The 27963-nt window shown below is 35.0% G+C and overlaps 2 protein-coding genes and 1 long non-coding RNA gene across 5 annotated transcripts in view; 2 read left to right on the top strand and 1 right to left on the bottom strand.

Moving 5' to 3' along the window:
• The window catches only part of LOC124355112 (integrin beta-PS-like), a 156243-nt gene that overhangs the window by 13948 nt on the left and 114332 nt on the right, over window positions 1–27963 (bottom strand). The gene's annotated exons all lie outside the window — the stretch shown is intronic.
• The window catches only part of LOC124355113, a 123210-nt gene that overhangs the window by 16430 nt on the left and 78817 nt on the right, over window positions 1–27963 (top strand). The window lies entirely within an intron of this gene.
• On the top strand, window positions 18–18708 carry LOC124355109. 3 transcript variants are annotated; one of them, XR_006921741.1, is made up of 2 exons: window positions 18–253; window positions 1777–1929. XR_006921741.1 is itself a non-coding variant. In XM_046806065.1 (2 exons), exon 2 carries the CDS (start codon window positions 14560–14562, stop codon window positions 15703–15705), a length of 1146 nt encoding a protein of 381 aa, XP_046662021.1. In that variant the 5' UTR covers window positions 18–253; window positions 12507–14559; the 3' UTR covers window positions 15706–18708. The 3 variants fall into 3 exon arrangements, 2 of the variants coding, with proteins under 2 accessions (XP_046662021.1, XP_046662022.1); XM_046806065.1 differs by lacking the exon at window positions 1777–1929 and adding an exon at window positions 12507–18708; XM_046806066.1 differs by lacking the exons at window positions 18–253; window positions 1777–1929 and adding exons at window positions 4868–5075; window positions 12507–18708.

Raw genomic sequence — 27963 nt, 5'->3', positions numbered from 1 at the left:
TTGTGTTGAGTGGCTAAACGAAGAATTATGTTGTGACATTGAGACCCATTCCTTCGTTTCACTTGTAAACAGCATCTAGGTTATGTTGATATGTGAAATGTATTGGTCTCATTGGCCGTTCCCAGATTTGATCATTACAGAGTTGTAAATGTAAAATTTCACATTTTATTTATTATCTCATTTACAGATATAGTTCCAACAGATTACACGAGTTGATTGGAAGCAACATATTTCGACAAAGTAAATTTAAAAGGTAAGTCAATTTAATATAGCCTCTATATACTGTATATATATATATATATATATATATATATATATATATATATATTATATATATATATATTTATATATGTTTAAATATATATTCTTCACTTATTGCACATTACTTGTTCTAGATTTACAAATAAATACTTAAAATAGGCTGGCACTACCTTCCGACACCAGTTTTGGCTGTGGCATTCCTATCTTTCAGACACCCCCAAAACTATTAGGCCTATAAACTTATAAACCACTATTGTCTAGGTAAGGAAACCTAGCTTCATTTATTGTTCCAAAATACATATGTGAGCCTCATAATTCGTTGTGAAATTGAAAAGTAGGCCTAGGATACACCTAAAGTTAAGCGTATTTGAGATTAACTGTGAGAGGAGCAAATATGGTCTTCTTCAGTTTTCCTAATTTTGGTTAATTTGTTTGATCACTGTTAATATTAAATTCACATTATAACTTTTTTTTTAACCCAAATTAAAATTAAATTCTTTTCTAAATTTTGAACTACTAGCTTTATATATAATTAATTAATAATATAATTTTATATAATATATTATTTGTGCCATCTTATTTAAGCATTCACAAAATAAAGAGATGCAAATCTCAACATAAACTTAAATTATGAAAATCTCTTTTTTTAGTACAAATTATAATTTAATTATCTTGTGACCTCTTAACAGTTAATACAGGGAGAACTTCTCACTCATTTAGAGTACCTCAAAATGGATATTTCAACTAGGATCAGTAGTTATTGACTGATCATCAGAGAAGCCTATCACTTGAGCAGCTGGAAAAATGTCTGTGATATTTCTGTCTACCTCTCTGTCTGTCCACATAATATCTTGAAAACGATCTGATCTATAGGCTTGAAAATTTTGCATAAAGCTTTATTGACATACAGGCTAAGGCAGACCACCCGTCCGCAATGTAAAGCGGCTGAACAGAGAAACCTCCTTTCTTCGTTTTAATAAAAACGCCCTTATTTCAACCCCAAAGAATTCAGAGAATTAATTGTTGTCACTAAAAAATACCCCAAAATGGCACTTTTGGAGGAGTAGGGGGGGCCAAAGATTTTGAAATGTAAAGGTAAGTCGAGCCAAAGCTCATTTTAAAGGTCACTGATTATTTTTGGAAAAAAGTTTTAAATTTATTTTGTTTTTTGTATACAAGTTGGTCCAAAATGTCAAAGTTGTACATTACACAATTGTTTGTTTTGCTGTTCAGAATTCCAAATTTTTATCCAAGGTTACCAAAGAAGTGCTTTTTCTTAAGCTATTTACAGTTGTAACTTTTCAGCACATTTCCAGTTTTTTTAATTAGTTCAAATAGATTATTTCAAACTGGTAAAACCTAACAAATTCAAATAGCAAGGTACGATTTTCATTATATAAACCGATAGCTCTCTTAAAACCAAATAACAATGCCAGTTATGTTTTAACCTATTTTTAATTAATCTGTACACAAGAATTAGTTTTAAAAATTTTAATTACAACATAAATGTAACAGTTACATGAACATCAACCCTCCACCACCCCCCAGTCTTGTTTCAAAACTGAGACCACTCCTTGACAAAATTTTGAAAGATCCAGCTGCACATATGTGAAGTATACTGCAAAATTTCTTCATTGCTGTCAGCCATTGAGCCTGGGACCAGCAGAGCGCTACGTCGAAGAATGATATCCACACAAGGAAATTTCTTCATTGCTGTCAGCCATTGAGCCTGGGACCAGCAGAGCGCTACGTCGAAGAATGATATCCATACAAGGAATTTCTTCTGTGCTGTCAGCCATTGAGCCTGGGACCAGCAGAGCGCTACGTCGAAGAATGATATCCATACAAGGAATTTCTTCTGTGCTGTCAGCCATTGAGCCTGGGACCAGCAGAGCGCTACGTCGAAAAATGATATCCATACAAGAAATTTCTTCTGTGCTGTCAGCCATTGAGCCTGGGACCAGCAGAGCGCTACGTCGAAAAATGATATCCATACAAGAAATTTCTTCTGTGCTGTCAGCCATTGAGCCTGGGACCAGCAGAGCGCTACGTCGAAGAATGATATCCATACAAGGAAATTTCTTCTGTGCTGTCAGCCATTGAGCCTGGGACCAGCAGAGCGCTACGCCAAAAAGTGATATCCATACAAGAAATTTCTTCTGTGCTGTCAGCCATTGAGCCTGGGACCAGCAGAGCGCTACGTCGAAGAATGATATCCATACAAGGAATTTCTTCTGTGCTGTCAGCCATTGAGCCTGGGACCAGCAGAGCGCTACGTCGAAAAATGATATCCATACAAGAAAATTTCTTCTGTGCAACTCTTTAACTGACTATCAATCATTGTGGAGGGCAATTTAAAACAATTTGGGCACAGCTGGAGTTCTGAAAATGAATAAGAAAATCAGACCTAAACATTGTAGCATGTTTACACTTCAATTTCGAATTTTGAATAAACTTTTAATTTACTTCACCATGGAAACAATAAAGTGTCATTGTTAAAATTTCTATTTAAAAATTTTAATTTTTCCTTTCCGCCATTTATAAATAATACAGATGAATACTATTTATGCACTGGCAGTAGAGGTTACATGGTAAAGGCTATCATCATTGCGACTGCGTTCACTTTGGAGTATTTACGTAGGTCGTTGAATTCCACTAACTACTATGACACTATGTCCCATGATCTGGTGAATGGAAATCTTTGCATAATGTATTATCATTTTAAAGCCGCGTTTACACTGGAAACAAAACATGTTTACAAACATTGTTTAGGCTATAAACTTTGTTTATATTTTGCTACTATCATGAAATATTTTGCACGCAATGTTCATAAACATTTTAGGACAGCCACTCTTGAAGATGTCGTCTGACGAGGAGGATGTTTCTTCTCCTAGCTGTCGCTACATGTGTTTTGTTATGTGACAGAGAACCCAGGAGGTCTGGGTAAGGCCTTCACTTGCGTCACAAGGTGTTTTATAGTGGAAGTGAGCTATTGAAAGACCTTAAAAAAGACGACGTGGATCTGGGTGGGGAAATAAGATGTGATGGAAGCTTTAAAAATTTTTGTCGAATGACAAGTGAAGATTTTGAGTTTCTCATAACTAGTGTTGGCCACAAAAAAGGAAGGAAAAACAGTAATTTTAGGAAACCAATACCCGTCCAAGAAAGACTTGCTATTACCTTGAGGTTTTTGGCTACAGGCGATTCCTATGCTAGTTTGCAGTACTTGTTTAAAGTTTCTAAAAGTACAATTTCTATAATAGTTCCTGAAGTGTGTGACGCTTTAATAGAGTGCTTGAAAGAAAACATTAAGGTAAGTGCTGGATAAATTAAGCTGGACAAATCAATTTGAATTTAGCATAATTTTTATTAATGATCCATTAGAACAGGTTAATTGATAAGCTAAGGAAAGTTATAAAAAAACAGGTTCTTCTTCATGATTTTCATTTTGAGGTGGCATTACATCAAGAGAGTTGGAATTATCCTCGTTTGAGACAGATTTTGTAGTGCAACCACTTTGGTTAGAAAATTGCTGAAGTCGACCGTGGCGGTGGGTAATGGAAATCAAACGCACCTCCATAAGCGTACTCTTACATTTCAGCTTTAAACAAAATATTATTTATATCATGTTTTACCATGGCCTGTTCTCTTTTAGTTTGTAACTGTCGTATCACTGATGCTACGTGTTCTCCATATATGTCAAACTGATCCTTAGGCTTATTCAGTATTGATGTAATAACAGAGCAGGCATTTTCCGCCCATTTTAGTTTTGCTCATTTTCTTTGCGCTGCTTACTGGCATCGCAGAAGCTGGCTGTTGCAAAACTCTTTTTCCCGGTTTACTTGTGCAACAGATTTTTCCTTGGGAGTACCTTCTGTTGTTTTTGTGGTAGATGCTATATCATCGTCAAGGCCGTCATTTGAAATGTTGGTATTTTCTTCTCCTCCTACCTGAAAAGAAACCTGTCACTCAGACATGTATATTATAATAGGGTCTACGTGTTGTAAATACATAGAAACATGTATAATTAATACGAAAATGTTCAATTTCCAGATGCCAAAAACTAAAAAAGAGAGGCTAGCTACAGCCAATGAGTGGAATTACCAATGGCAGTTTCCGCACTGCTTGGGTAGTATGGATGGGAAGCATGTGACCATGGAGTGAGTCACAGTGGAAGTGAATATTACAACTATAAAGGATTCTTTAGTATTGTGTTTATGGCTGTAGTTAATGCAAACTACAATTTTATATATGTAAATACAGGATGTCAAGGGCGTTTGTCAGATGTTGGTGTGTTTGCTGCAACTGAATTGGCTGCAAGACTTGAGGAAAAATGTTTGGATTTACCAGAAAATATAGTATTACCAAATCGAGAAACTTTCAACTGGCCAGTGCCTTACATGTTTTTTAGCAGACGATGCCTTTCCGTTGAAGCTAAATATAATGAAAAGATTCGCTGGTACATTCACCCGTGGTACAAGAGAGAGAATTTTTAATGGGCGCCACTCCAGGGGAAGGCGTGTTGTGGAAAACTCATTTGGTATTTTATTAGTTGTTTTTCGAGTACTACTGCGTAAGCCAATGCTATTGCAACCCGTAACAGCAGAATAGGTAGTTATGGCCTGCGCCCATCTACACAACTTTCTGAGAAGGAATGCATGCACTTCGTCAAGGTACTCTCCTCCCGGGACTTTTGACTCAGAGGATGAAGTAACTGGTGAACTTGTTCCTGGGGAGTGGAGACTCTTAGGATCCCCTACCGACACGTTGTTGAAATTGAAAACAGTACCAAAGAAATCTTGTGAAATAGCAAGGTCAGTTCGCAATGAACTCAGTTTCTTTTTTCTAACTAAAGAGGGTAGTGTTCCTTGGCAGCACAAATAATTAAAGACAGAAAAAATGAGGATCTATACAAATATTTAAATATTTGTACCCTAATAAGATTGGCTCCAAGTTTGTACTAATAGTGAAAGGGTCATGCATTAACGGTAGTATTATTGTAAATAGAAATTAACATTGACTCAGGTTGACCTGTATATCTGTAGTAATTTATTGTACTCGCACACCCCGAGTAATTAAACACAAGTAATTAAAAGGTATTAAAAGGATGATGATGAATTAAAAGGTAACAGTATGAGCTTAAAATGTTAACAATTAAAGTAATGCTAATGTTCTGTCAGTTTTAGAAATGTTAATATTTTGAAGCAATTTAAAGTAATAAGTAATGTTAATTTTAAAGTAATGTTAAAATTAACAGTATTAGCTCAACGTTTAGCAATTAATAAAAGCTTAATATGTATGTTCAATTACCTTGTGTGTGTTTTATTAAAATAATGTTAAACCAAATATTGTGTATTTAAAAAAGTTACCTGTACATGTTCCTCTTCTATAGTGTCTAATGGAGACAAGCCGGATTCTTGAGAACGGATTGAAACATTTTTGTCTTTTAAAAACAATAACAGTTTGTAGCAAAACCATTTTTTTTTTTTTTTTAGAATCAGAATCTCTTTATTCACATTATTATAAAGACATGTAATGGCGTCCAATAAAATTTTACAAAGAAATATATCTTCATGTCTCTTGCTTTACAAATTAGGTTTTGTAAGTTCATAATATTCTTTCACGGTGTACAAAGGTCGTTCCATCAACCAGTTCTGGAGACTTCTCTTGAGATTTTTCCCACTGAGCCTTTTCAAATGCTGCGGCAATGCATTGTACATCTTGCATCCTGTGTATGATGGCTTCTTGCTGTACTTGGTAGTGCGGTGCGGAGGGAGAATGAAGTCTGTGGCCCTCCTGGTGTTATGTGAGTGTAAGTTCTCACCTCTTTGATTTGCCATACAGTCTGCATCTGTTATCACTGAGAGGACATATATACCTACAATGGTCAGTATGTTTAGAGACGTAAAAGCTCCTTTGCAGCTGTTTTGTGGATTTAGATCTGCTAGAATTCTGATGGCCTTTTTTTGTTGGATGAGAATTTTGTTCAGATTATTTACAGATGTTCCTCCCCACACCGCAACTCCATACCGCAAATGAGACTCAACAAGTGCAAAATAGGCTGTCCTTGCTGCCTCAGGCCCTGCAATCCACTTCATCCTTCTGATCACAAAGATTCCTGTGCTGAGCTTTTTACACAGATTATTTATGTGTGCTGTCCAAGTGAGTCCACAGTCGATAGTTAGACCAAGTAGCTTTGCTTGTTTCTCTTGGAGAGTATCTGTGCTTTCTAACACTGGATCATGCTTCCTACTAAAATTTATGTGCATTGTTTTTGAAGGGTTTATAGCCAAGTTGTTCTGAAGGCAGTACTGAATTGTTTTGTTTGTTGAGCATGATATCTGTGAGTACATTTCTTGTGCATTATCATTTGCCAGAACCAATATCATGTCATCAGCATACATAATACTTTTTATGTTATTGTTGCCAAGGTATATAGGGAGGTCATTTGTAAACAGTACAAAGAGGAAGGGACCCAAAACTGAGCCCTGAGGCACCCCTCTGTTCATCAAATATGGCTTAGATCTGAAAGTTAATTTCTTACCTTTCTCTGACGTTTGAACCTCGACAATTAGACTGGGCCCTTGGAGATAACTTGCTATCCACTTTTTTTATGTGTCTTGAAAGCCTAGTGTTGACAATTTGTTTACAATCAGGTCATGCCCTAGACAGTCAAAGGCTTTACTGTAGTCTAGTAACACAGCCGAGACATGCTTTTGTTCCTCTAGCCGATCTGTTATGTACTCTACTAGACTTGTAATGGCAGTGACAGTTGACCTTCCCTTTAGAAAACCATGTTGGCTGTCTGTGATCAAGTTTTGACTTTCCAGTTGTAATAACATTCTCTTTAGTGCAATTTTCTCAATTATTTTTGAGAAAGTGGATACAAGCGATATTGGTCGATAGTTTTCTGCCCTTGTTGCTGGGCCCTTTTTGTGCTTGGGGTATACCTTGGCCACCTTTAACAGTGAGGGAAATTGTCCACTGCTAAATGATTTATTTATTATGCTAACCATAGGTGGGGCTAACTGATTTGCACAGTGCTTTACCATCTTTGATGGAACTTCATCAATGCCACAGGAGAGCTTTGGCTTCGTGATCCAATAGTTTCTAACACCTCGTTCTCCTCAGTTAGTGTCAGGCTTAGTGTGTGGTTGCATTGTGAATGTATAATGCCTTCAAAGGTTGTTTCCACATTGTGAAACTGATTCCTGCTTTCCTCCAAAGTTAAATCTGCCACTGTCGAAAAGTAGTTGTTAAGATGCTCAGCGATCAGCATCGGGTTTTCTTCTGTTTTCCCATCTATTTCCAAGTGAAGTGCAGCATTGGAGGAGTGGCTTCCCTGCTTCTCTGCATTTATGATGCTCCACAGTGCTTTAGGTTTGTTATTTGATTTGATTAGGTGTTCATAGGCTGCATCACGTCTCAGATCTCGAAGTTTGAGGTCATAGGTTTTCTTTTTTTCAGCCATTATTTCTTTATCTCTTGTGGTTCCTGTGAGTTCATACATGTGCAATGATTTAAGAAAATCTTCTCTTAACTTATTCACCTCATCATCATACCGGGTTTTCTGCTTCCCCTTTGGTTTTGTCCTAGCTATTTTGTTTGGGGAGGCCAGGTTTAGGGCATTGATCACCCTAGCCAAAAGCATTATATGCCAGCTCAACATCATGAGCATTATACACTTCATCCCAGGTTTCTTTTGCAAGTTCATTTTTTAAGTAGTCAAGGTTTTGTTTGTTAAAACTTCTTTTATATGAGCTGCCTTGTTTATTGTAATTTGTTGTTGTAGTTAGGATTCTGCACAACTGCCCAGTATGATCCGACATTCCACCCTGAATAATGTTGAAGAACAATTTGTCCTCCAGTAGATTTGTACAAATGCAATCAATTGATGTTTTGGTTAAGCTTGTTATTCTGGTGGCTGGTAGTGGTAGTCTTCTAATTCCAAAGGTTGACAGTTCCTCTTCAAGTAGGCTGTTTCCAGGATTTGTAGAGTCTAATCTATCTATGTTGATTTCACCCATTAAGATTAGTGGTTTTACATCACTTCTTACAAGGTTAAGTATGTTTGATATGGCCTCTATTACTTCCTTAGTTTTACTCGATGGTGGACAGTAAATGCCAAGAATGTGGAATGATTGCTTTTTTGAACTTACTTTAGCCAGTGCGGCTTCAAATACAAGTTCTTGACAGTAATCCTTTACGTCAATTTGTTCCACTTCCAAGTCTTGCGTATCCTCAACATAAATGGCAACTCCTCCCAGCTTATGGACATGTCTACTAAATTCAGTTATTAGACTATAGCCCTTTAGGTTTATAAGTTTCAGTTTGTCTGGATCAAGGCCATGTTCAGTTACAATCAGTATTGATGGATTTGCAGACTCGATGAAGTGGTTTAGTCTTTCTACTTTTCTTGATAGGCCTCTCACATTTTGGTGTAGAATGCTAAATTGCTGATTTACTGTGTTTGATATTTCATTCTTGAGTTTAGGAATACTCTGGGTTTGTATGCTTTCTTGTATCTGGTCTTTTTTTGGCCTTCTATTCCTAAGAAATAAGCATCCTGTACGTAGTCAGGGTTGGACGAACTGTAAATAGTTTTGTATTTATTTATGTTTTGCTCAAAAAAAGTGTTCATATGTTTTCTCCTGGATTTAGAAGCTTAGCAGTTGAGGGTGGATTTGTGATCAGTTTCTGAGTGTGCACTGTCGCAGTTTTGTCATTTCCAGGAGTTTTTTTGTCAGCTAAGAGCTTAAAAATAGCAGTTTTCCCATTGCAGTTAGAGGGAAAAGATGATCGACCATTTACATCTTTGTATTTGGTTGTTTCCGAGGAACAATATCAGGAGTTATCTTTTTCATTTTACCATTCCGGGACTTGTTCTTGGCCATTTGAAGTGACACGCTAAAATGGTTCCTTCTAGCAGATGTTTTATTCCTGCTTGAGTTGTGCAAGGAGAGACAGGATGGCTTCATTCTGGGTGATTTTAATTGGCTTTGTGGCTGAGGTATAGGTTGTGTACTGAGGACCTGGGTTTGAAATTGAATTTGCAATGCTTGCATAGACCGTTCAATTTGGTCTTGACGAATATTTAGCTCAGCCAAACCTACCAGATGAGATGGAGAAGGACTTTGGGTTGTTTTTCCTGAGTCGCATGTTTGTGTTGTTGACTCTGTATATGCCTTGGAGTCTGTTGGCAACTCAGACTTTTGGTCCAGTTTTAATTTGTTTACTATTCCTTGTAGGTGCTTAATTTCTTTTTCATAGTTTGAAATTATTGTTTCTTTTTCTTGATCATGTTCCTCAAACATTTGGATAAATTTGTCTTTCTGCAGCCTTTCGTTAGCCAGTTGCTGCTCAATCTCATTAAGAGTATCAACTAGAGTGGAGTTTCTTTGAATTAGAGCTTGCATTCCAATTCCTCTATTTTTGCTTCATACTGCATTTCTTTATTGTTTTCTTGTTCAACAATCTGCCGAGTCAGTTGAGAATTTAACAGACATATTTTGCAAGCTATTTTTGATTTGGTTGTTTTCAGCCAATAGGGCATTTCCTACCTCTGCTGCTAAAACGAGAGATGACTCCAAATCATCCTTGTCTTGAAAATTTTTTACTTTTGTGTGTACATCCTCTATTTTTTGTGTTATGTTTAAACTAGATCTGTCATCATTATGGTTGTGTTCTAGTTTAAGTGTGGGGTCTTCTTCTTCAGAATTATTCTGCTTAGTAACTGGGAGCAGACAACATTTTTGGCATTTCTAGGCGGTATAGCCAACTTTACAGAGCTTTTTTAGGTCACCACCTGATATTCCAGCACATTTAGCGTGAAACCAATATTTACAAGGCCCTGTGCAAGCTATTGATGAGTGCTTAGCCCCTATACCATATGTGCCACAAAGGTATTTTGGCATTTTGTTTTAGGGTTGAATGTTAAAATTTTTGGTCAAGAATGATTAAGATGGATTGGGAGAAAGTTTTCCTGCCATCATATACTTATCTATTGTAATGTGCAAAGCAACTACAGTTTAAATTAATATTTAGCAATCTTGGTGCTTCAATATTTTATTTGGTTATAGCAACTTTAGATCAACAACAGCCCCTTCTTCAAAAATAAATAAATATTTCCTCTGTGAAATAATTATTTCATTACATACATTGTTTTCATTAAGAGGACAATTTATGAGTTGCAAAAAGACAGCTGTTTATTAATATACTTGACATTACAGCATGTGTAATGCAGACAACAAACAGCTGATAACAAGTAGTTTGGTGAGTTTGAACAGCTGTTATGAGTGGTGGGGGCCAGCAGTTCTCATCAGGAAACTGCTCCAGTCAAATAAGTGATCAGTGCTACAAGAAATATCAGCTTTTAATGTTGGCTTTGTTTGTATATTAAATAGTGAAAACTGTTCAAATATGTACAAATAAATGGTTTTTCAACAAATAGAATATTGTTGCTGTGCCTCTTATAATAGGGATCTGGCTTCAAGGTTGTACTCCAAACCGTGTGGTTTTTAGCAGGCAAGATAATGATTATTTAGAAAATTTAAATATTAATTTGTCTGCAGCAAATAGAGTAGTACCTATTTATTCAATGTATCTAGTATACTTCTATGATTAGTTAACATTAGAGTTCAACACCAAATCAAACCTTTGAACTGCTTTTTAAACTGTAAATTGTTGTACTTGAAAATGTAGCACTATCACTCACTTTTTCACTTTTCAATTTCCGACCAACTTCATCCGCACCAGCTCCAGACTTTGCCTTCTTCTCTCTATTGAATTGGAAAATTAAATTTTTAATTATCTTTTCGACAGCCTCCTGACTGGTGTCGAGCGTGTTTGCTATCTCCAGCCAAGCGTCATGCTTCTGGTTTCTATTTTTATAGTGTTCGTACGAAGGATCCCACACTTCCCTTTTCCCTCTATACATATCAATCAGTAAAGTCACTTGCTCCATGTTCCACTCCATAGCATTAGAATAATAATATTATAGAATAATATTATTGGACTACAGAATTCACAACAACACTGTACACCGTACTGGTCAGACTGCAAAACAAACTGACAACCTGTTCTACCAACAGAACGCATAAAAAATTATTGGTAGACCTGATGATTTATGTTTCTCAACAATGTTCCTATATCTAAACGTCTTGTGTTTCCGAAACATTCCACAGTGTTTATAAACACCCTTTGATCTTACCGCTTTCTACAGGAAACAAGAAACATGTGGAGAAACACCGAATTTCTGTTCCGAAACATTGTTCCAAGTAGTTATTCTTCGATTTGAGGAACATTTTTCCGAAACACTGTTTATAAACATGCTTTGTTTCCAGTGTAAACGCGGCTTTAGATCAATATAGTTTCCACTCACCAGGGAGTGATCCAAAATCCTAAATGGTGTCTTATTGAAGTTAGCAAAAATTGTAAAATTGAACTATATTGAAGATTCCATTTTTTCTTCTAAAAGCACTTAATTTTCTCTGATTCTTGGAATGTATATATTCTTATGATTGTTACCATTATTATTAAGTTCATATTTATTTTCTCTCAAATCAATGTTTTTGTAATAAAGAATTTTAAAATGATAACCAATTTTATCTAGGATTAATTTAAAATATGTTTATAAAATTCCTTGTGTGCTGCCCTCTTGTGGATGGATCAGGTTACAAATTGCCAAACTATGAGTTTTTTTATTATTTCATGTGAACCCAAAAATGCGATGATTTGTTGCATTTAGTACACCATTGTGTTCTCCTACCCTTGCCTTAGGATATTCAAAAGTGTCTACCACTTGTTTTTAAAACACTCTGTATAATGGAAGAGCCATATAGCAAAAGTGTGAATTCCTATCAAATTTAAACATTGATTACATTCGATCTATTAGTGACTTGTGGTGAATTTTTTTATTAACAAAAACCAAATAACAATGCCAGTTATGTTTTAACCTGTTTTTAATTAATCTGTACACGTGTTTGTATGTTGTTACTTCCTACCAGTTTGGACAAGCTTGTTGTTACTTCCTACCAGTTTGGACAAGCTTATCTTCACAAACTACTGAACTTTTTTGAACAAGTTTGGGAGAAATGATAATCATGTCCTATCACATTTGATTTCTTTCAGTTAATCAGTCAGTTTTGTGCCGTGTCTGTGAAGACATGTATTGTTGTCTGTCAAATATGCCAAATACTAATGATGAAGCTTTCTCGATGTTGATGGTGTTATGTAAATGTTTACAGAATTACACAGCTGCTGCTGCTCTGTATGCCCAAGTTACCTGGACCATACACATAACTCGCGAAAGGTTTTCTAAAGACTTGCTAGTCGTGTCTGACCAACATGTACAACTGGACAAAGGGAAACAGCTCACTAAGGAATGATAAGGTACCTGACATGGGCAGTTCAGCTCAATCCACATGACCAATCTAAAAAAGAGTGGCTGCCAATGCAGGAATTAGCCAATGATCAGTACTCAGGATCCTAAAGGACAATAAAAGGCACCCATACCATATTTCACAACATCAAGAACTGCATAGAAATTACTCCCTTCTAAGAATGAACTTTTGTTTGTAAATCCGTGATAAAATGCACAAAGATGAATATATTTTTTCGCATTTATGGTGTGATGAAGCAACCATCCGGAGCGATGGAGAAGTGAACCGTCACAATATGAGGTTCTGGGTTTTTGAGAATTCCTACGAGATGCAAGAGGTAGACAGCCAAAAGTACTGGACCCTCAATACTTCATGCATTATTGGTAACCAAATTGTTGCCCATTTTTTTCCAAGGACACTCCTGGTATTGCAAGCCCAGCCTAACTTCAATAGTTATTTAGAAGTGATACTGTATCCGCAATAGACACTGTATATTGTGTCCATTCTAGTTAGATTAATAGCGTTTTTGCAACTTGTAGAGTCCTACATGAGTGAACAGTGGTGGGGGAAGGGGAGTGAGAGAGAGAGATGTGGAGAAGGATAAGCATGGACTGACTTCCTTCTCCACATTCCTTACCAACCACTCCTCAGTCGCCACTTTACCACTCTAGGGTATGTGTTACATAACAGCTGTTTTACATACTCAGTAATAATAACAGCTGTTAACAATAAAAATGTGTTAAAATACTTCTTAATTATACTAACATATTAAATAGATGCAATGGACTATTCTTAACATAAACAATAATAATAGTTACTCCATAACAACGAGAATAACAAAAAATAGCGTGATGCTCCAAAACACCAACGCATGGAAGCAAAGCAAGCACTCGGTTCCCACTTTTGCCTTGTAAGGAAAATAGATCGGCCAATGAAAGAGGGGGTGGTGGTAGGCGTGGTCGAGATCCTGCTCCCCACTCCCCCTATGCGCAAGAAATCTTTGTGCAGGTCGCTTTAAAAGCGGCTCATCTATAATAAACTTTAATTAATGTGTGAGAAGAAATATTCATGGTTAGAGAGAGTTGTGAATTTAAGCTTTCTCCAAACAGTATCGAAAGATTTTTTTGTTAAATTTGGTGTATCGAAATGAAAATTAAATTTGCAATTGATTTTATTACTAGAATAGTTGCTGTGTCTTGACCGGAGACATAATTTCTATTAGAGTTTATAAATTTGAAAATAGCATTGTTAGAATTTAGTATTGCAAGTTCTACTTCTTGAATCATGGATCAATTAACTGAACCTAATTTTCAAGCAGTTCCTTTTGTATTTATGGTGTATTAAATGGGATGGTGCTTCCAGATTTATAGATTAAGAGCCGGATGTAGTGATATGACTTTGGGTTTTTCCTCATAAGATCAATAATAAACCTCATGCACTAATAGGCCCCTATTCTTGATAGTAACGTCAAGGGCGTTGACTCACTTGGAATATCTAATACTCATCCAAACGCTTTCTATTTTTTCTTATTCTTTCTTCTCATATAAAGTTTATACATTTTTAATATTTAAAATATATACAAAAAACTGTGATTTTTCCAAAGTAACCAATACAAATATCCAAAAGACTAAAAGTGTTTGGATGCTAATTAACTATATCTTGAAAATAAGACATCTCTCATAATTCCACAACTAAAAGTTAGATCATGAAAATACATGAGGTTTAAAATTGTTCTTTTGTATTTTTTAACACTATTTGATAATTTAGGTATGAGAATTGTATTATTAATGTGCATTAATAATACAACACACTTGTCGGCGGCTATCTGCCCTACACCTCACCTTCTAGTTATATAGATAAAGTCTACGAAAAGACCCATACAAAAGAACCCACAACTCGGACAACTGAAAAACAAGTAATGAATCATATAGGGGAAAAAACTCAATCATCAGCCTACCCTCCATCCGATGATGAAGACTTTCAAATCATCCAAACAAAAGCAGAAATACACCCTGTTAAAGATGTGAACACCTACCAATGCACAACAATATCAAACCGCAGCATAAGCCATAACACTCCAAAAATATCTAACAAAACATTGTCACCAGCACAGCACCACAGCAGCTATTTTTTTAGGAAGTCACCGGAGGAAAACAACCAAGAAGACATACAAAACAAAAATATATACAAATACAGCAATAAAAACACAGGACTTCCGGAACAAACAACAAAAAGCGAACATATTTCAGGCATTAGGAACAAACCAAAGCAAACAATAAAAAAAGTAATAACAATCCTCTATCAAAACTGCCAGGAAGTAAAAAACAAGATAAACCGTATTATCCACTTCCTTGAGTCCACCAAGCCAGATATAGTAATACTTACTGAACATGGTCTGAAGGATGAATTACTAAGAAATACAAGAATTCCTGGATATATCCTGAAAAATTACTTCAGCCGTGAGCTTCGACGGAAAGGTGGGGTGGCCATTTACGTAGCAGATGACTGTGATGGAACCACTGAAGCCATAGACATTGTACACCACTGTAAGGAGTTCACCTGTGAAATGGCTATGGTAAAAGTGTCACACGGAAAAAAACATCTCTATGTTATAGGCATATACAGGGCACCTGGTGAAAAACTTGACGAAGCCCTAGATATCATTTCCGATGTTCTAGAAGATACTAAGGCAGAGAACTACTCTCTAATAATAATGGGAGATATTAATGTAGACACCCTAAAGCCTCATGACAGGGATACCCGCAGTTTAAATGAAAGATTGAATAGGCACAACCTAACAAGAATGAAACTCCCTCCCACAAGAATCACTCCATTAACCGTCTCCTCAATTGACTGTGTCTGCACAAACCTCAACCTGGAAAATCTCACAACATCAATAATAGAAGCAGGCATATCTGACCACACAGCCCAGTTAACCACAGCACAATTTAAGAAAACTATCACCTCTTACACCAGCTTTACACGGAGACAGCTTAATAAAGATAACATCGACACATTAAGAGCTGTACTGGAAAATGAAGACTGGAATGGTGTATACGGCTGACAATGTTAACAATGCTTACAACAGCTTCCTTACAACAATAACAATGGCAATGGACTATGCCTGTCCGGTAAAAAGGACAAGGCATAAAAAAAGCAAAAAGCTCAAAACTTTCATAGATGAGGAATCACTCGGCCTCAAAGCAACCTATCTTAAATGCCTTGACAAGCATCGACTCACAGGCTCTACCGAAGATAAGGCAGCAGCATCAAAAGCAAAAAAAGACTATGACCTCCATCTCAAAATGCTCAGGCAACAAGCATCTGCTGAATATATTAATAACGCAGAGAACAAGTCTAAAGCTGCTTGGCAAGTCATAACCTCTCAGAGAAATAAAGGCGTACAGAAGCCAACAAAATTGAAGATGGAAATTGACGGCAAGGAAACAAACAATCCAAATGAAATTGTAGAACATTTAAATAAATTTTTCACTAACGTAGCAGACACCACACTAGCAATAAATAATCAGTACAACAAGAGTACAAACACCATCCATCACAAACAAATAAATCACTATCTCACACACCTAAAACCTACAGACATAAAAGAAATACATGAAATACTCAAAAGCTTCAAGCCCAAAACCTCTGCAGGAGTCGATGGCATCTCATCAAAACTAGTAAAACAATGTTCCAACTCACTTTCACCTCCACTAGTCTATATTACAAATATGTCACTAAGAACAGGCCAATTTCCGCTCTCTTTAAAGCTTGCAAAGATCTACCCTAAGCTTAAAAGTAGAAGCCCAATGGATCCAAGTAACTACAGGCCAATCTCGCTCATTCCTACTTTTTCTAAAGTAATTGAGCAGGTTGTGCTGAGAAGACTATTGAATCATTGTGAGCAAGAGAAGTTACTTTCTGCAAGTCAACATGGCTTTCTAAAAGGACGATCAACCACCACTGCAATTATTGAGCTAGTGGAGTTTATTATAGACCACCTGGAGTCGGGACAGCTAGTCACTAGCATCATGCTTGACTTTAGTAAAGCATTTGACTGCCTTGGGCACAATCTAATTTTAAAAAAAACTTGACAACCTTGGAATAAAAGGGTCCGCTATAAACTGGTTTAGGAGCTACCTGGAAGAACGAAGGCAGTTGGTGGAAGTTAAACATGCAGAAGGTGATAAAATTTACAGTGTGAGATCAAAGCCTCTTCCAGTAAAGAGAGGGGTCCCACAAGGCTCCGTCCTTGGCCCCATGATATTCATACTGTTCACAAATGACATGCCTCAATACCTCAATGGACTGTGTAATACACTAATGTATGCTGACGACACCACCCTGCTCTCCTCAGAAAACTCAACCGACCAGCTAGCTGTAAAGTCATTCATATCCCTGCACACAGCATACCAGTACTGTCATGCTAACGACCTGGTAGTAAACATGTCCAAAACAAACCAGCTAGCTTTTGGTAGGAAGCGAGACCAGGTGCCAGCCCTGCCAGACGTCGACATGAAGCAAAAGACCAAATTTCTTGGAGTAACTATAGACGAAAATGTATCCTGGACACAACATGTAGACACACTATGCAGCAAACTCAACACCAGCCTTTATGTCCTAAAACAGACTAAAGCCATTAGCAACTCAGCTACAGCTAGAACAACGTACTTTGCTGTTTTCGAATCCTACCTTCGGTATGGCATATCTGTCTGGAGCGGAACTGCTCAACAGAACTTGTCAAGAATTCTAAGACTCCAAAAAAAAGCCATAAGGGTTATAAATGGACTTAGCCCAAGAGACTCCTGTAGAGAAGCATTCAAGGAGCTTAAAATTAAGACAGTGATTGCTCTTTATATCCAGGAGCAATAACCTGCCACGTGTAGCTGACCAGCATGACTACTACACTCATCATGCTGCAAACTACACTTTGGCGGCACATCACCTCACATTGTATGAGAAGAAACCCTCCTACATGGGCAAGAAGCTCTACAACCTACTACCAGCACACATGAAGACTCTCTCAGGAAAGAAGTTAAAAACGTCATTGAACAACTGGCTAACAACTAGACCTTTCTACACCCTGAATGAATACATAGACAATCAAGATATTTACAAACTCTAAATATTAACTATATATATTTAAGTAACTTTTAATATTCTTGCAGTTTTTATCTTTTAGAAATATAGACCTTTTTATTCATTAACCTCATGACAACGTCAGGCAAAAACATTGTATGCTACTTGCTTTGTATGTAACTATTGACAACTTGTTTCAATTTATGTGTTGAACCGATTTGATAATCTTTTCTAAAACATTTTACAACACATGACTATTTTTAGATATTTAGATACTAAGAATTGACGCCATTGCTGTACTTTAAGTATATGTAAATAAAGAATCTTTGACTTTGACTTTGACATTAATAATACAAATGCAGACTGCTCGGAGGCAACTTTTTGACCCACAACTCCTGATCTTAATATACATATAATTTTTAGTGATGCCCTTTACACGAACATAATAAATTATAAGACATCCCAAATGAGCTTAGGGTAGAACTAAGCACACCATGTGTCGTAACAGGCTTCGCTTAGGTTGCATGCAAAATTTTAAACCTGTAGCTAATTCCATTCTCAAGATGTTCTGCGGATAGATAAACAGAAAGACCATAAGAAAAGTTGACAAGAAAATGACGCCTCTTAGAACTTGTTCCTGTAGAAATTAACTTTCATGCATAATTTAAGTCAACTTATGAAATCTTACTCAACATATTTTACTACATCATACATTCACATTTTTATTCATTAAATTGGGTTTCATATTAGTGTTTAAATAATAAAAGTGTACACACCATAAAACTATCTATGTGTAGGGATTGTTAGCCTACATGTGTTAATAAGTCACATGTTTGAATCTGTTATGGGTGTACTTAGTTTGTTTGCAATTTTATTTATTCTGCTATTTTCTTGTTCCCATCTTGATGTACAAATTTTCGCTAGTGCTCAGTCAAATCTTGTGAAATGACATGCACCATCTTTGAACTCAATGTTTCTCAAATGAAGCTTCAAGCACAATTTCAAGTCTAGATCAGTTTCTGACATGCATTAAAAAAAAACCTTAATGATAGGAAAAGAACTGCTGTATTTGTAGTGTAGCCAGCACAAACGCTAGAGGGAAAAGAAGAAAATCAACATTTTTGTGCAGAAAATGCAAAAAGGTTTACATCTCAAGTGTAACTTTTCATCACTGCTAAGTTGTTTTTTTGTTTTAAATGTTATTCCACTTAAAAACACTAGACAACTTTCAAAATGTATAACTGACAGTTTAGTTTTACTTGTGTGTTTGTTAATTTTATCTGTTTTTCATTAACTTTATAGTTTGTGTAAAATCATTAACTGGTTTTAACACTTAGAAAATTGTGCCAGTTGTTAGATTTCTAAAAAATGCCACAATTTTTAATTTGCAAACATTTTACCATTAATTTTTAATAATGTGTTTGTGATTTAGTGGACATTTCAGTGAATTTATTGATTAGAGCCCAGCTATTTTTTCATCACCATAAGAAGGTTCCAATAAAAAAACCCAAAACCTTTTTCATATACGTTATTTTTTGAATAAAAATATTTTAATTTGAGACAGGCTATTTTTAGTACTTTATTTCAATAGATTGAATTTTGATCTATAATTAGGTAAAATCATTAAATTTGTTTAAAAAATAACATAGATACAAATTATTTACCAACACATTGCAAAAAGGAAGAAAATCTCTGGCACTGGCAGGTACACATTTATAATAAATGCTTGGCATTGGTAGAGTACAACTTGAAAAATACCTATGGCACTAAAAGGGTTAATATATACAGTGTTTGACAAAAGTTTATTCAGAAAAATGTATACAGGTTTCTTGATTTTTTATTTCTCATTAACTTAGTTTTCATCAAGCATTTTACATCTCAGCAACTTGCAAGGCTATCAGAAACTTGAGTAAAATGTTTTAAAAATAAAAATATGTACTTCAGGATGTAGCACAGGATTTTGACGAAGTCCTGGAACGCTGGTCTTCTATATACTGTTCAAAATTAGGCTTCCAAATTACTTGTGAAAGTTCATTTTCATTTACTTTCTGATTGATACAATATACCTGAATGAGCTGGTCTGTCTCGAGACTCAACATTGGTACATTCTAATTATATATTTTATACACAATTTATCAGTTTGTACTATTTATGCTCTCTCTTTACTTGGTGACAATACTGTACTGATCTCCAACATAGCGATATTGAAACTGTAAAAGGTGCTTCGTTGGCCACAAAGTTAAGTTATAAATTCTAAGTTAAATCAAGGCAAGCACAAATTTACTTTATTAACAAAATATCCATTCTCAAAACCAAATGTGCTTTGCTAATTTATTAAGGTATTTTCTAGTTCTCTCCTCCAAATCTTCCAGAATTATTTTAAGAATCAGTACCGATTCCCCCTGGTATAATGAAAACCGTTAAGTACAATATGAAATAAAAGTACCCACTATTTCAAACTTCTGGTTATAACTTTCCTAGAAAACCTGAAACATTTATCAGGTGCAGTACACTTTAACATTGGTCAAAGATTACTTCAAAAGAGATTCATGCCATATCTTCCAAAACATTTTGTAAATAATGTTTGTTTATCAAATGTGTTTTTCCTTATATTGTAAGTTTTCATGCACAAATAATTCCATTGAGACGAGCCCAACAAGGTGAATTTCAACTTTTTCTTGTAAATACTTTTTTAACTTTCCGTGCTGTATGATGTAATTTGATCCAAAATTAAATAACAAATTTATAGAAATCAAGATGGTGGAGAGGAATGGCACTTCATTGCAAGCACAGCAAACAAAACAAAACTCGTTAAATATCATTCTTATGGTTTCGTAATAAATTTCTTTCTTAGAAAGAATTTATTGATTTCATGAAAAACTCAGTTGTTTTTATGCTATGTAAATCGGTTCCTGCCACCCAGAGTAAAAACTTAAATATAATAATAAAAATAATATTTCACTATTACTACAGACTTCCTTTGTCTAGGCAAGAGTATTAAAATAAAATTGGGAATATGAAAATGACAATTAAACTGCTTCCCAACTGTTGCACTATAACACTAGTATAGCTGGCTGGGAATATAGCAACAGGTCTAGTTGTTTTAAATGATGTCTTTTGTTTTTTTTATATATATATATATATTCTAGTCTTTTAACCTGAATAAAATGTTGTTTTTATACATGATTGTACAACTTTGATGCTATTCTTGTACATATTACAGAATAAAGTAGTTTGACTATTGACTAAATTGACACAATTATTTACTCAATATGCATAAACTAAGTCTTGTACAGTTTATTTAATAGATTCATACATATTCTTATATATAAGAGGTTCAAACTAACATGATATTATAATAGGTTATGAACGATCAATACGAGGAATAAGTACAAAATAATACTTATTCGGATTTTCCGGCAACAATCTAGTTTGATAAGAAATCAGTACGCAATAATATCATTTAGGATCCAGAGGTTTGTGGAAAACCTGTATACTTATATTATTTTAGATTAAAAATACTAATTACAACATCCAAGATTCCTGATGTGACCCTAATAGTCATCCAACGATCAACCTGATACTCTTCCTGAAGTAAAAGAAATTTATTGACACACATACAATTACTATAGGTCTCGTTAATGATGCAAAGCACTGTGCAGTCAGGCTTGAAATATGACACTCAGTAATAGTGGAAAAACAAACATGATACAACATTAATATTCAACATCCTCACAGGTAATGAATTCCTTTGTGGAATAAAATTCCTTTTTTTTAACCAGTCGTATAATTTTTGTTTGAACCTTTTTATTGGCAAAGCCTTTAAAGTACAGCAGAGCTTTTATATAGTTGAGCTACTGGTAGTTGTGACTCACAAAATTTCCCGTCTAATGTAAGTTGTGATTAGATTCTCATTATATCTAGTGTCATTTCCCTTACATAGACTACATTTTGAAAAAATAAACACAGGCAAGAGTCAAAATCTAGAAAGTAGCAAAAGTATGTCAACAAGATGACTGGGTAGATGTCTAGAAATTACTCTAATGACCTTTTTTGCGAAACAAAGACTCTCCAAAGATGAACTCCATAATTTAATGGTTATGGAACAAATCATAAAAGTTTATACAAGTTGACACAAAACTTGAGCTTTCTTAGCAGAAATATCACTCTTTTTAATTGTCAGTTTTTCACAAATATTGTCAGAATGAATACTACAATTTTAGTTTAGTAGCCTACCAAGAAAACATCTCATAATTTTAGAGGTTTAAGCAAGCATTCATTTTCATTATTTATTTGACTTCTTAATGTTTACAGATTAATTTGTAAAAAATGAGAGGTAAAAATTACATTTATTAAGTTTCTACCTTGTTTTATGAAAAAGTAATATAGACAACTAAATCCATACACGTAATATATTTATTGATTATTTGGTAGTTGGTATAAATAGAGTACAAAAAAAAGATAGAGGGTAGTTAAATAAAATGTCAACATATTTAGGAAGTGTTAATACATTTATTTACATTTATTTAGATAGAACCATACATTGTATAACAATAACATAAATAACATCAACAACAACAAAAAATACAACCAAGAAGGAGTATTGACCAATATTGTACAGTGAATTTGTTTTAAACTTGTTGGTGTTCTCGGAAATTGATTCCCAAATAGCACCACATTACAAGTTTTCAATCGTAATATATTAGTTATTTGGAATTTGACAATTAATTGTGTGAGCAAATATTAAACAAAATAATAATACAAAGATAATATAAAGGTAAACAATTTGTTTTTTAAGCATTTTAACTCTTATCTGATTATTTAAATTTTGTATTCTCAAAACACGTACTTTCATTAATTTCTTAGCTTCTTTTAAAATCCATCAGTTGATTAATTTGATTTATTACTATGCAAGATATTTTTAGATTGTACAATTTTTAAATATTTCTTTAATCTCTTTGGGTATAGAATGGTAATATATTACAACCACAAATCATAACTGGTGCCATGCATGGATTGCCAAATATTCATTTAAAATTCTCTACAGTTCTTAACTATCTACTTCAAGATAGCTGAGTGGTTTGAGGCACTAGCCTCCTGGACACGGAGCATGGAGACTGGTGGGCTAATGTATCAAGGACAAACGTGAAGGTGTGGTGCTAACTGTTAGAAGAATATATAAAAACTGAAGTCAGACCCGTCATCTTAGTTTCCAGTGTTAAAAAGTATGAAGTGTTCAGGAATCATTTTCCCTGATTTCTACATGATATTTTAATACACTACATGTTTGGTATATTCGCAAATTTAAAAACATTTTTAATTTTAAAAGGTCAGTATATTCTGTAACTTAGCACAAATAGTTTCAAATAAGTGATAAAATTGTAAATTTTTATTTATTTTTGTTTCAATTTTTATTTATTGCTCAGAATAATGTTACTAATAAAAAATTGTAGGTAAAGAATTAAATAAGCTTCCTTATTCTGGCTAATTGATACTTATCATGCTTAGTTTTGACAAAATCTTGTATTATGATGCCTTTATAATCAGGATAAGCATGCTATTTTATTACTCTGTGGTTCACTATTTTGATACGATCTTGAAGACGAATGGAATTTCAGAATCAAGTATATTACAATTTTTACAATCAGGTATTTTTTGTTTCTTCAACTTCAAAAGCAAATCTTTTCAATAAATGAGACATGACCTTTATTTGTATTTTATAAATATAGGATACAAGATATGGAAGTCAGACTATCACTAAGCTGACCAAGTTTCAGAAGTGACATCTGAAACTAAATACTCGGTTTTTAGTGTAAATATTATAAACATGTACAAGATGGTATCAACTGTATATGTTCTACAAATCTTAAATTGTCAACAAAATTATCACTTTCAATTAACAAATTTTAAATGTTTAGTAGAATGATGCAGTTTCTAAAATAAATAAAGTAAACAATTGTTATATTTAGAGACCACTATTTATGCTTATGTTGACAAGTAGTTTACTTAATTTTTAAAACCACAATAGTAGATAAAGGTATATCAAGTTTTCAAATCTTGAACATAAAAACAGAAGAACATTAACTATAAAATTTTTTGGAATAAAACCAATTGTGTATAAACGTGAAAAAATTCTTGTACTGTTTCTTTAAATATGATGAATAAAAATGAATATGAATGCTAATACAGACTTTTTACAATCTACACTAACTGTTACAATTTGCAGATTTTAAATTAAAAAAGAAAAAAAAACTTCTTACAGTACTTGACTTGTCATTTAAAATAGAGGAAGATAAAAGTTAGTAGTGGGTCAGATTGTTGAACTTTTGTACTATTTTCTGGTTCCACTAAATAATTCTGTTTCTTTCTTGTACGGTTTTTCAATTGTGTCAGCTAATTTTTTTATAACACCTTGCAGGAGATTCATGCGAAGGGACATTTTCTAATCTATACAATATAAAGTTCTGGAATGTTTCAAACATTAAGTTTACAAAAGAGGGGCTTATCACAAATCCCGAGGTCACTGCACGGTAGCTGCAGCAATGTTAGGAAGAACAGGCTCGACACAATGTAGGTACAGGTTGGCGCAGGGAGTGTGGAACGTGTGCGCGCCGAACGTGACGGGAGAAGGTCCGATGTCGCTACGGCACACCCCACAGACAGCCCCCACCGTCTCTGGTAACTGGGAACACAATAAGGGTTCAAATCTCCAATACTAATTTACTATTAAGTATTGTACACAATATTTGAGTTATAAACAGTATTAACCCTTCAAGTGTCAAAGTCTGGGTACCAGATGTGTAAAAAGCATAAAATCCCAACAATCCCGGATGTTTCAAATGAAACTAAAAATATAAACTTTTATAACTTTACACGCATTTTATATCAATTCACATAAAAAATAAATGTTCTTTGTCAGTCCTGTTAAACAGTATATGTCACAACAGACCTGACCAATCGACAATTGGTCCACAAATTTGTTGTAAAAACAAACACTATATTAATTTTATTTTTAGGGATTTTTTCATAAAAATAAGTTGATATGTTGAAAATAACTTTTTTTATATTTATGTGAGCCTTGACCCTCAAAATTTCCAAACAAAATATTAAGATAAGATTTCATTTTATATATGTTTAATTTTTTTACGTTTTAACCCCCTTAACAGCTTTATTTTATCTAATTCATCACCGACTTATGATGGAAGAAGGGCTGCTGACGAGTTAATCTATTGTGCAACAATGACTCGGTTGGTGGTGATTTAACTAGCATAAAAATAGCAAAATAAATAGCTGTAGTTTACTGTTTTGCTGCTAGATGGTGTGGGGATGCTGGTTGGCTTATATTGAGACTGTTATGCAATATTACACACTACTATAGGTGAACTGGTAATTAAGAAACCTGCGCAGAAGCAAATATTTAAGCAGCACAGCGCAGTAGGGGCCCCCCTCGCGCCATATTGTTCATACTGCAGTTACTTACTTGGACCGTTCAATTCGAACGAGTCAGTCAGTTGAACGAGTGATCCGGATCGGAGTGTTTCAAAAGACCCATTCACTTTGAAAGTTTTGTTCAATTTGGCCTGGCAACTGAATAAATTTGATACTTTTTTCCAAATCAGGTGAAATGAAAATGGTTTATTTTCTTAAAAATAGTACAATAAAACACATATACACGTTTTGCAACAAATGTAAGCTAATATATACAATGTCTGAAATCATGTATCAGAGTGTAACAAAAAGGGTACTTATACGTAGTTAATTATTTCTTATTATAATAATCCTTTCATTAATTGTATTTAATTAAATTCAAAATTGAAATAAGAAGAGTAGTATAACCGGGATGAGCCTACATGGGCCTAGGACTTGTGCGTAGGCTCTGGTCGTGAATATTGGAACTCAAAACTAATAATAGAACAAATGATTTTATAAGTAAAAAATAGTAGTTTAGTAATTTTTGATATTATTAATGGTTTTAGAATTTATTTTTAATCCGGCTGGATGGCAATGACAACAGTGACCACGCAGGCAATTGATGAGTCACGTTGATAATGATACGTAACCGAGTATAAATCTAGTTTTGCTGCACTGTCGTATGAAGTATTAGTTATGGTAATTATAGTGAAGGACAGACCGAATAACAATAAATAACGAGGAAGGGTTAGAAGTTCAGCTATAACAAGGGACTATAAGTCTATATACTTCTTCGCCATCTAACGATAGTAACCCATTCTTCACGTGTTTTTAAACCAGTAAAGATTAGGTAATTGCAACGCAAAAGCGAAGTTGTAACTCAAACACACGTTACGGTACGAAACTTGAGAAATATAATACAAATGTGTTACGCTGAATGATTTTTTTTTTTTAATATAGAAACTGTAATGCCGACTTGATGCGAGTATCGTGTGTTATGAGTATAAGTTCTCAACGCTAAAAGAGTATGAAAATTAATGTATAAGTATCCTTTGACAAACCCTTTAGGATTATTTTACCCTCAAGGGATGACTGGTCAGAGGGGAAGAAACCTCTCCCACCAGCGGAGCTTGAATGGTACACAGACGGCTCCAAAACAAAAAGCGGCACAGGCGCTGGAATTCTGGGAGTGAGACCATGTAGGGAGCTGGTGGTTCCTATCCGACAGTCTTTCAAGCGGAGGTCGCAGCCATTATGGAATGTGCTTGTGAGAATCTTCGTCTGCAATATAGGGGCAAGACGATTAACATTTTCACGGACAGTCAGGCAGCGCTGATGGCGCTGGATTCTTGTGCAATCAAATCCAAACTGGTTTGGGATTGCTATCAGACCGTTTCCTCCCTTGCCAGAATCAACAATGTAACCGTTTGTTGGGTTCCTGGTCATGAGGGGATTCTTGGGAATGAAAGAGCTGATGCCCTGGCCAACCAGGGCTCAGCAACAATCATGACGGGCCTTCAACCATTCTGCGGTGTTCCAAGGTGTGAATCCTCTAGGGTTGTCTCGAAATGGATTCGCGCGGAGCATGAGAGAAGGTGGAGGTTGCATCCGGGTTTGAGAGTGAGCAGAATGGTATTACAGTCACCTTCCTCCAAGGTGGCTTCAGACTTTCTCTCATTAAACAGACCAATGTCCTCTAAGGTCATTGGTCTCATTACGGGGCATGGCCACCTGAAGAAACATCTACACAGAGTTGGCATCCTTCAGGAGGATCCGCTCTGTGGAAGGTGTAATGGGCAGGAGGAGACTGCTGAGCACCTGCTCTTTGATTGCCCTTTAATAGCAAGAGAGCGGTATGCCATCTTTGGTAGCTTGGACAGGGGTGGTGAATTTTCCCAGGAGGACTTGATAGGTTGTCTTCGGCGGTTCGTTGAACTGCTGAAGTTGTAGACTGGTGGGCCTCATGGTGTTTCCGGGGTGCGCAAAAAGCCCTTGAGGCTTAAGTGCATGGCAGTAGGCCGCCCCAAGGGAAAAAAAAAATGTATAAGTAAGTAAGAATGGTTTTATTTTGTGATGTGTCTGATGAAGGTATCTTGGATATCGAAAGGCCTCACAATAAAATGTATTAAATATTGGTTTTGTATTTTAATGTAATTTAAGAATGGTTTTGATTAACAAACTTCTTATAGTCATTAGGTCTTCCTCGAAGAAAATTAATTCTAAAGAATATGTTGTACTCTTAAAAAACATTATTTTTAGTATTGTTTTTTGTTCAAAAATTAATGGTTCAAGAATAGTTTTGAAAGCAGCACCATGGACTATAATGCCAAATGATAGTTGGGATTGAACGAAAGTAAAATAGACCACTTTAATTTCCTTATTTATGAGTACTTCTCGTAATTGTCTGAAGGCAAAAATGTACTTGCGGATTTTATTTGTCAAAAAATGAATGTGTTTTGACACATTCACATTATGATGTGATTTTTTTAAATATACTTGCAGGTGTTGAATCATGCCCAAGAGCGAAATTTCCTCTCAAACTGGATACTTAACGTATAACCTCTTGTAACAGTGCGTAAGTTTAAGGTCGAATGAAGCCTATAACATCTGTCTTTAAAAAAAAATTGTTATATTGAGCTACTAGAGTTCGCCAAGTTCTGACCCACATTAGTAAAGAATTAATTAAATTCGTTAGCTACTTCAAGCTTAATTTTGTCATTGAATAATTTGGTATTTGGCAAATATTTATTTAGGGAAGAAACTTTGTTAACCCCTCTACCACTCAATTTAATTAAAAACCCCTAAAACATATTTAAATCCCCATTAACTTGGT

This window comes from Homalodisca vitripennis, chromosome 2 (genome assembly GCF_021130785.1).
Source record: "Homalodisca vitripennis isolate AUS2020 chromosome 2, UT_GWSS_2.1, whole genome shotgun sequence".
Taxonomy (NCBI): domain Eukaryota; kingdom Metazoa; phylum Arthropoda; class Insecta; order Hemiptera; family Cicadellidae; genus Homalodisca; species Homalodisca vitripennis.
The sequence above is the reverse complement of the archived record's forward strand: the minus strand, read 5'-3'. Positions and strand labels throughout refer to the sequence as shown.

Excerpts from the sequence above, each read along its gene's own strand:
- LOC124355109 (XM_046806065.1), top strand. The coding sequence starts at position 14,560 with ATGAATCATATAGGGGAAAAAACTCAATCATCAGCCTACCCTCCATCC.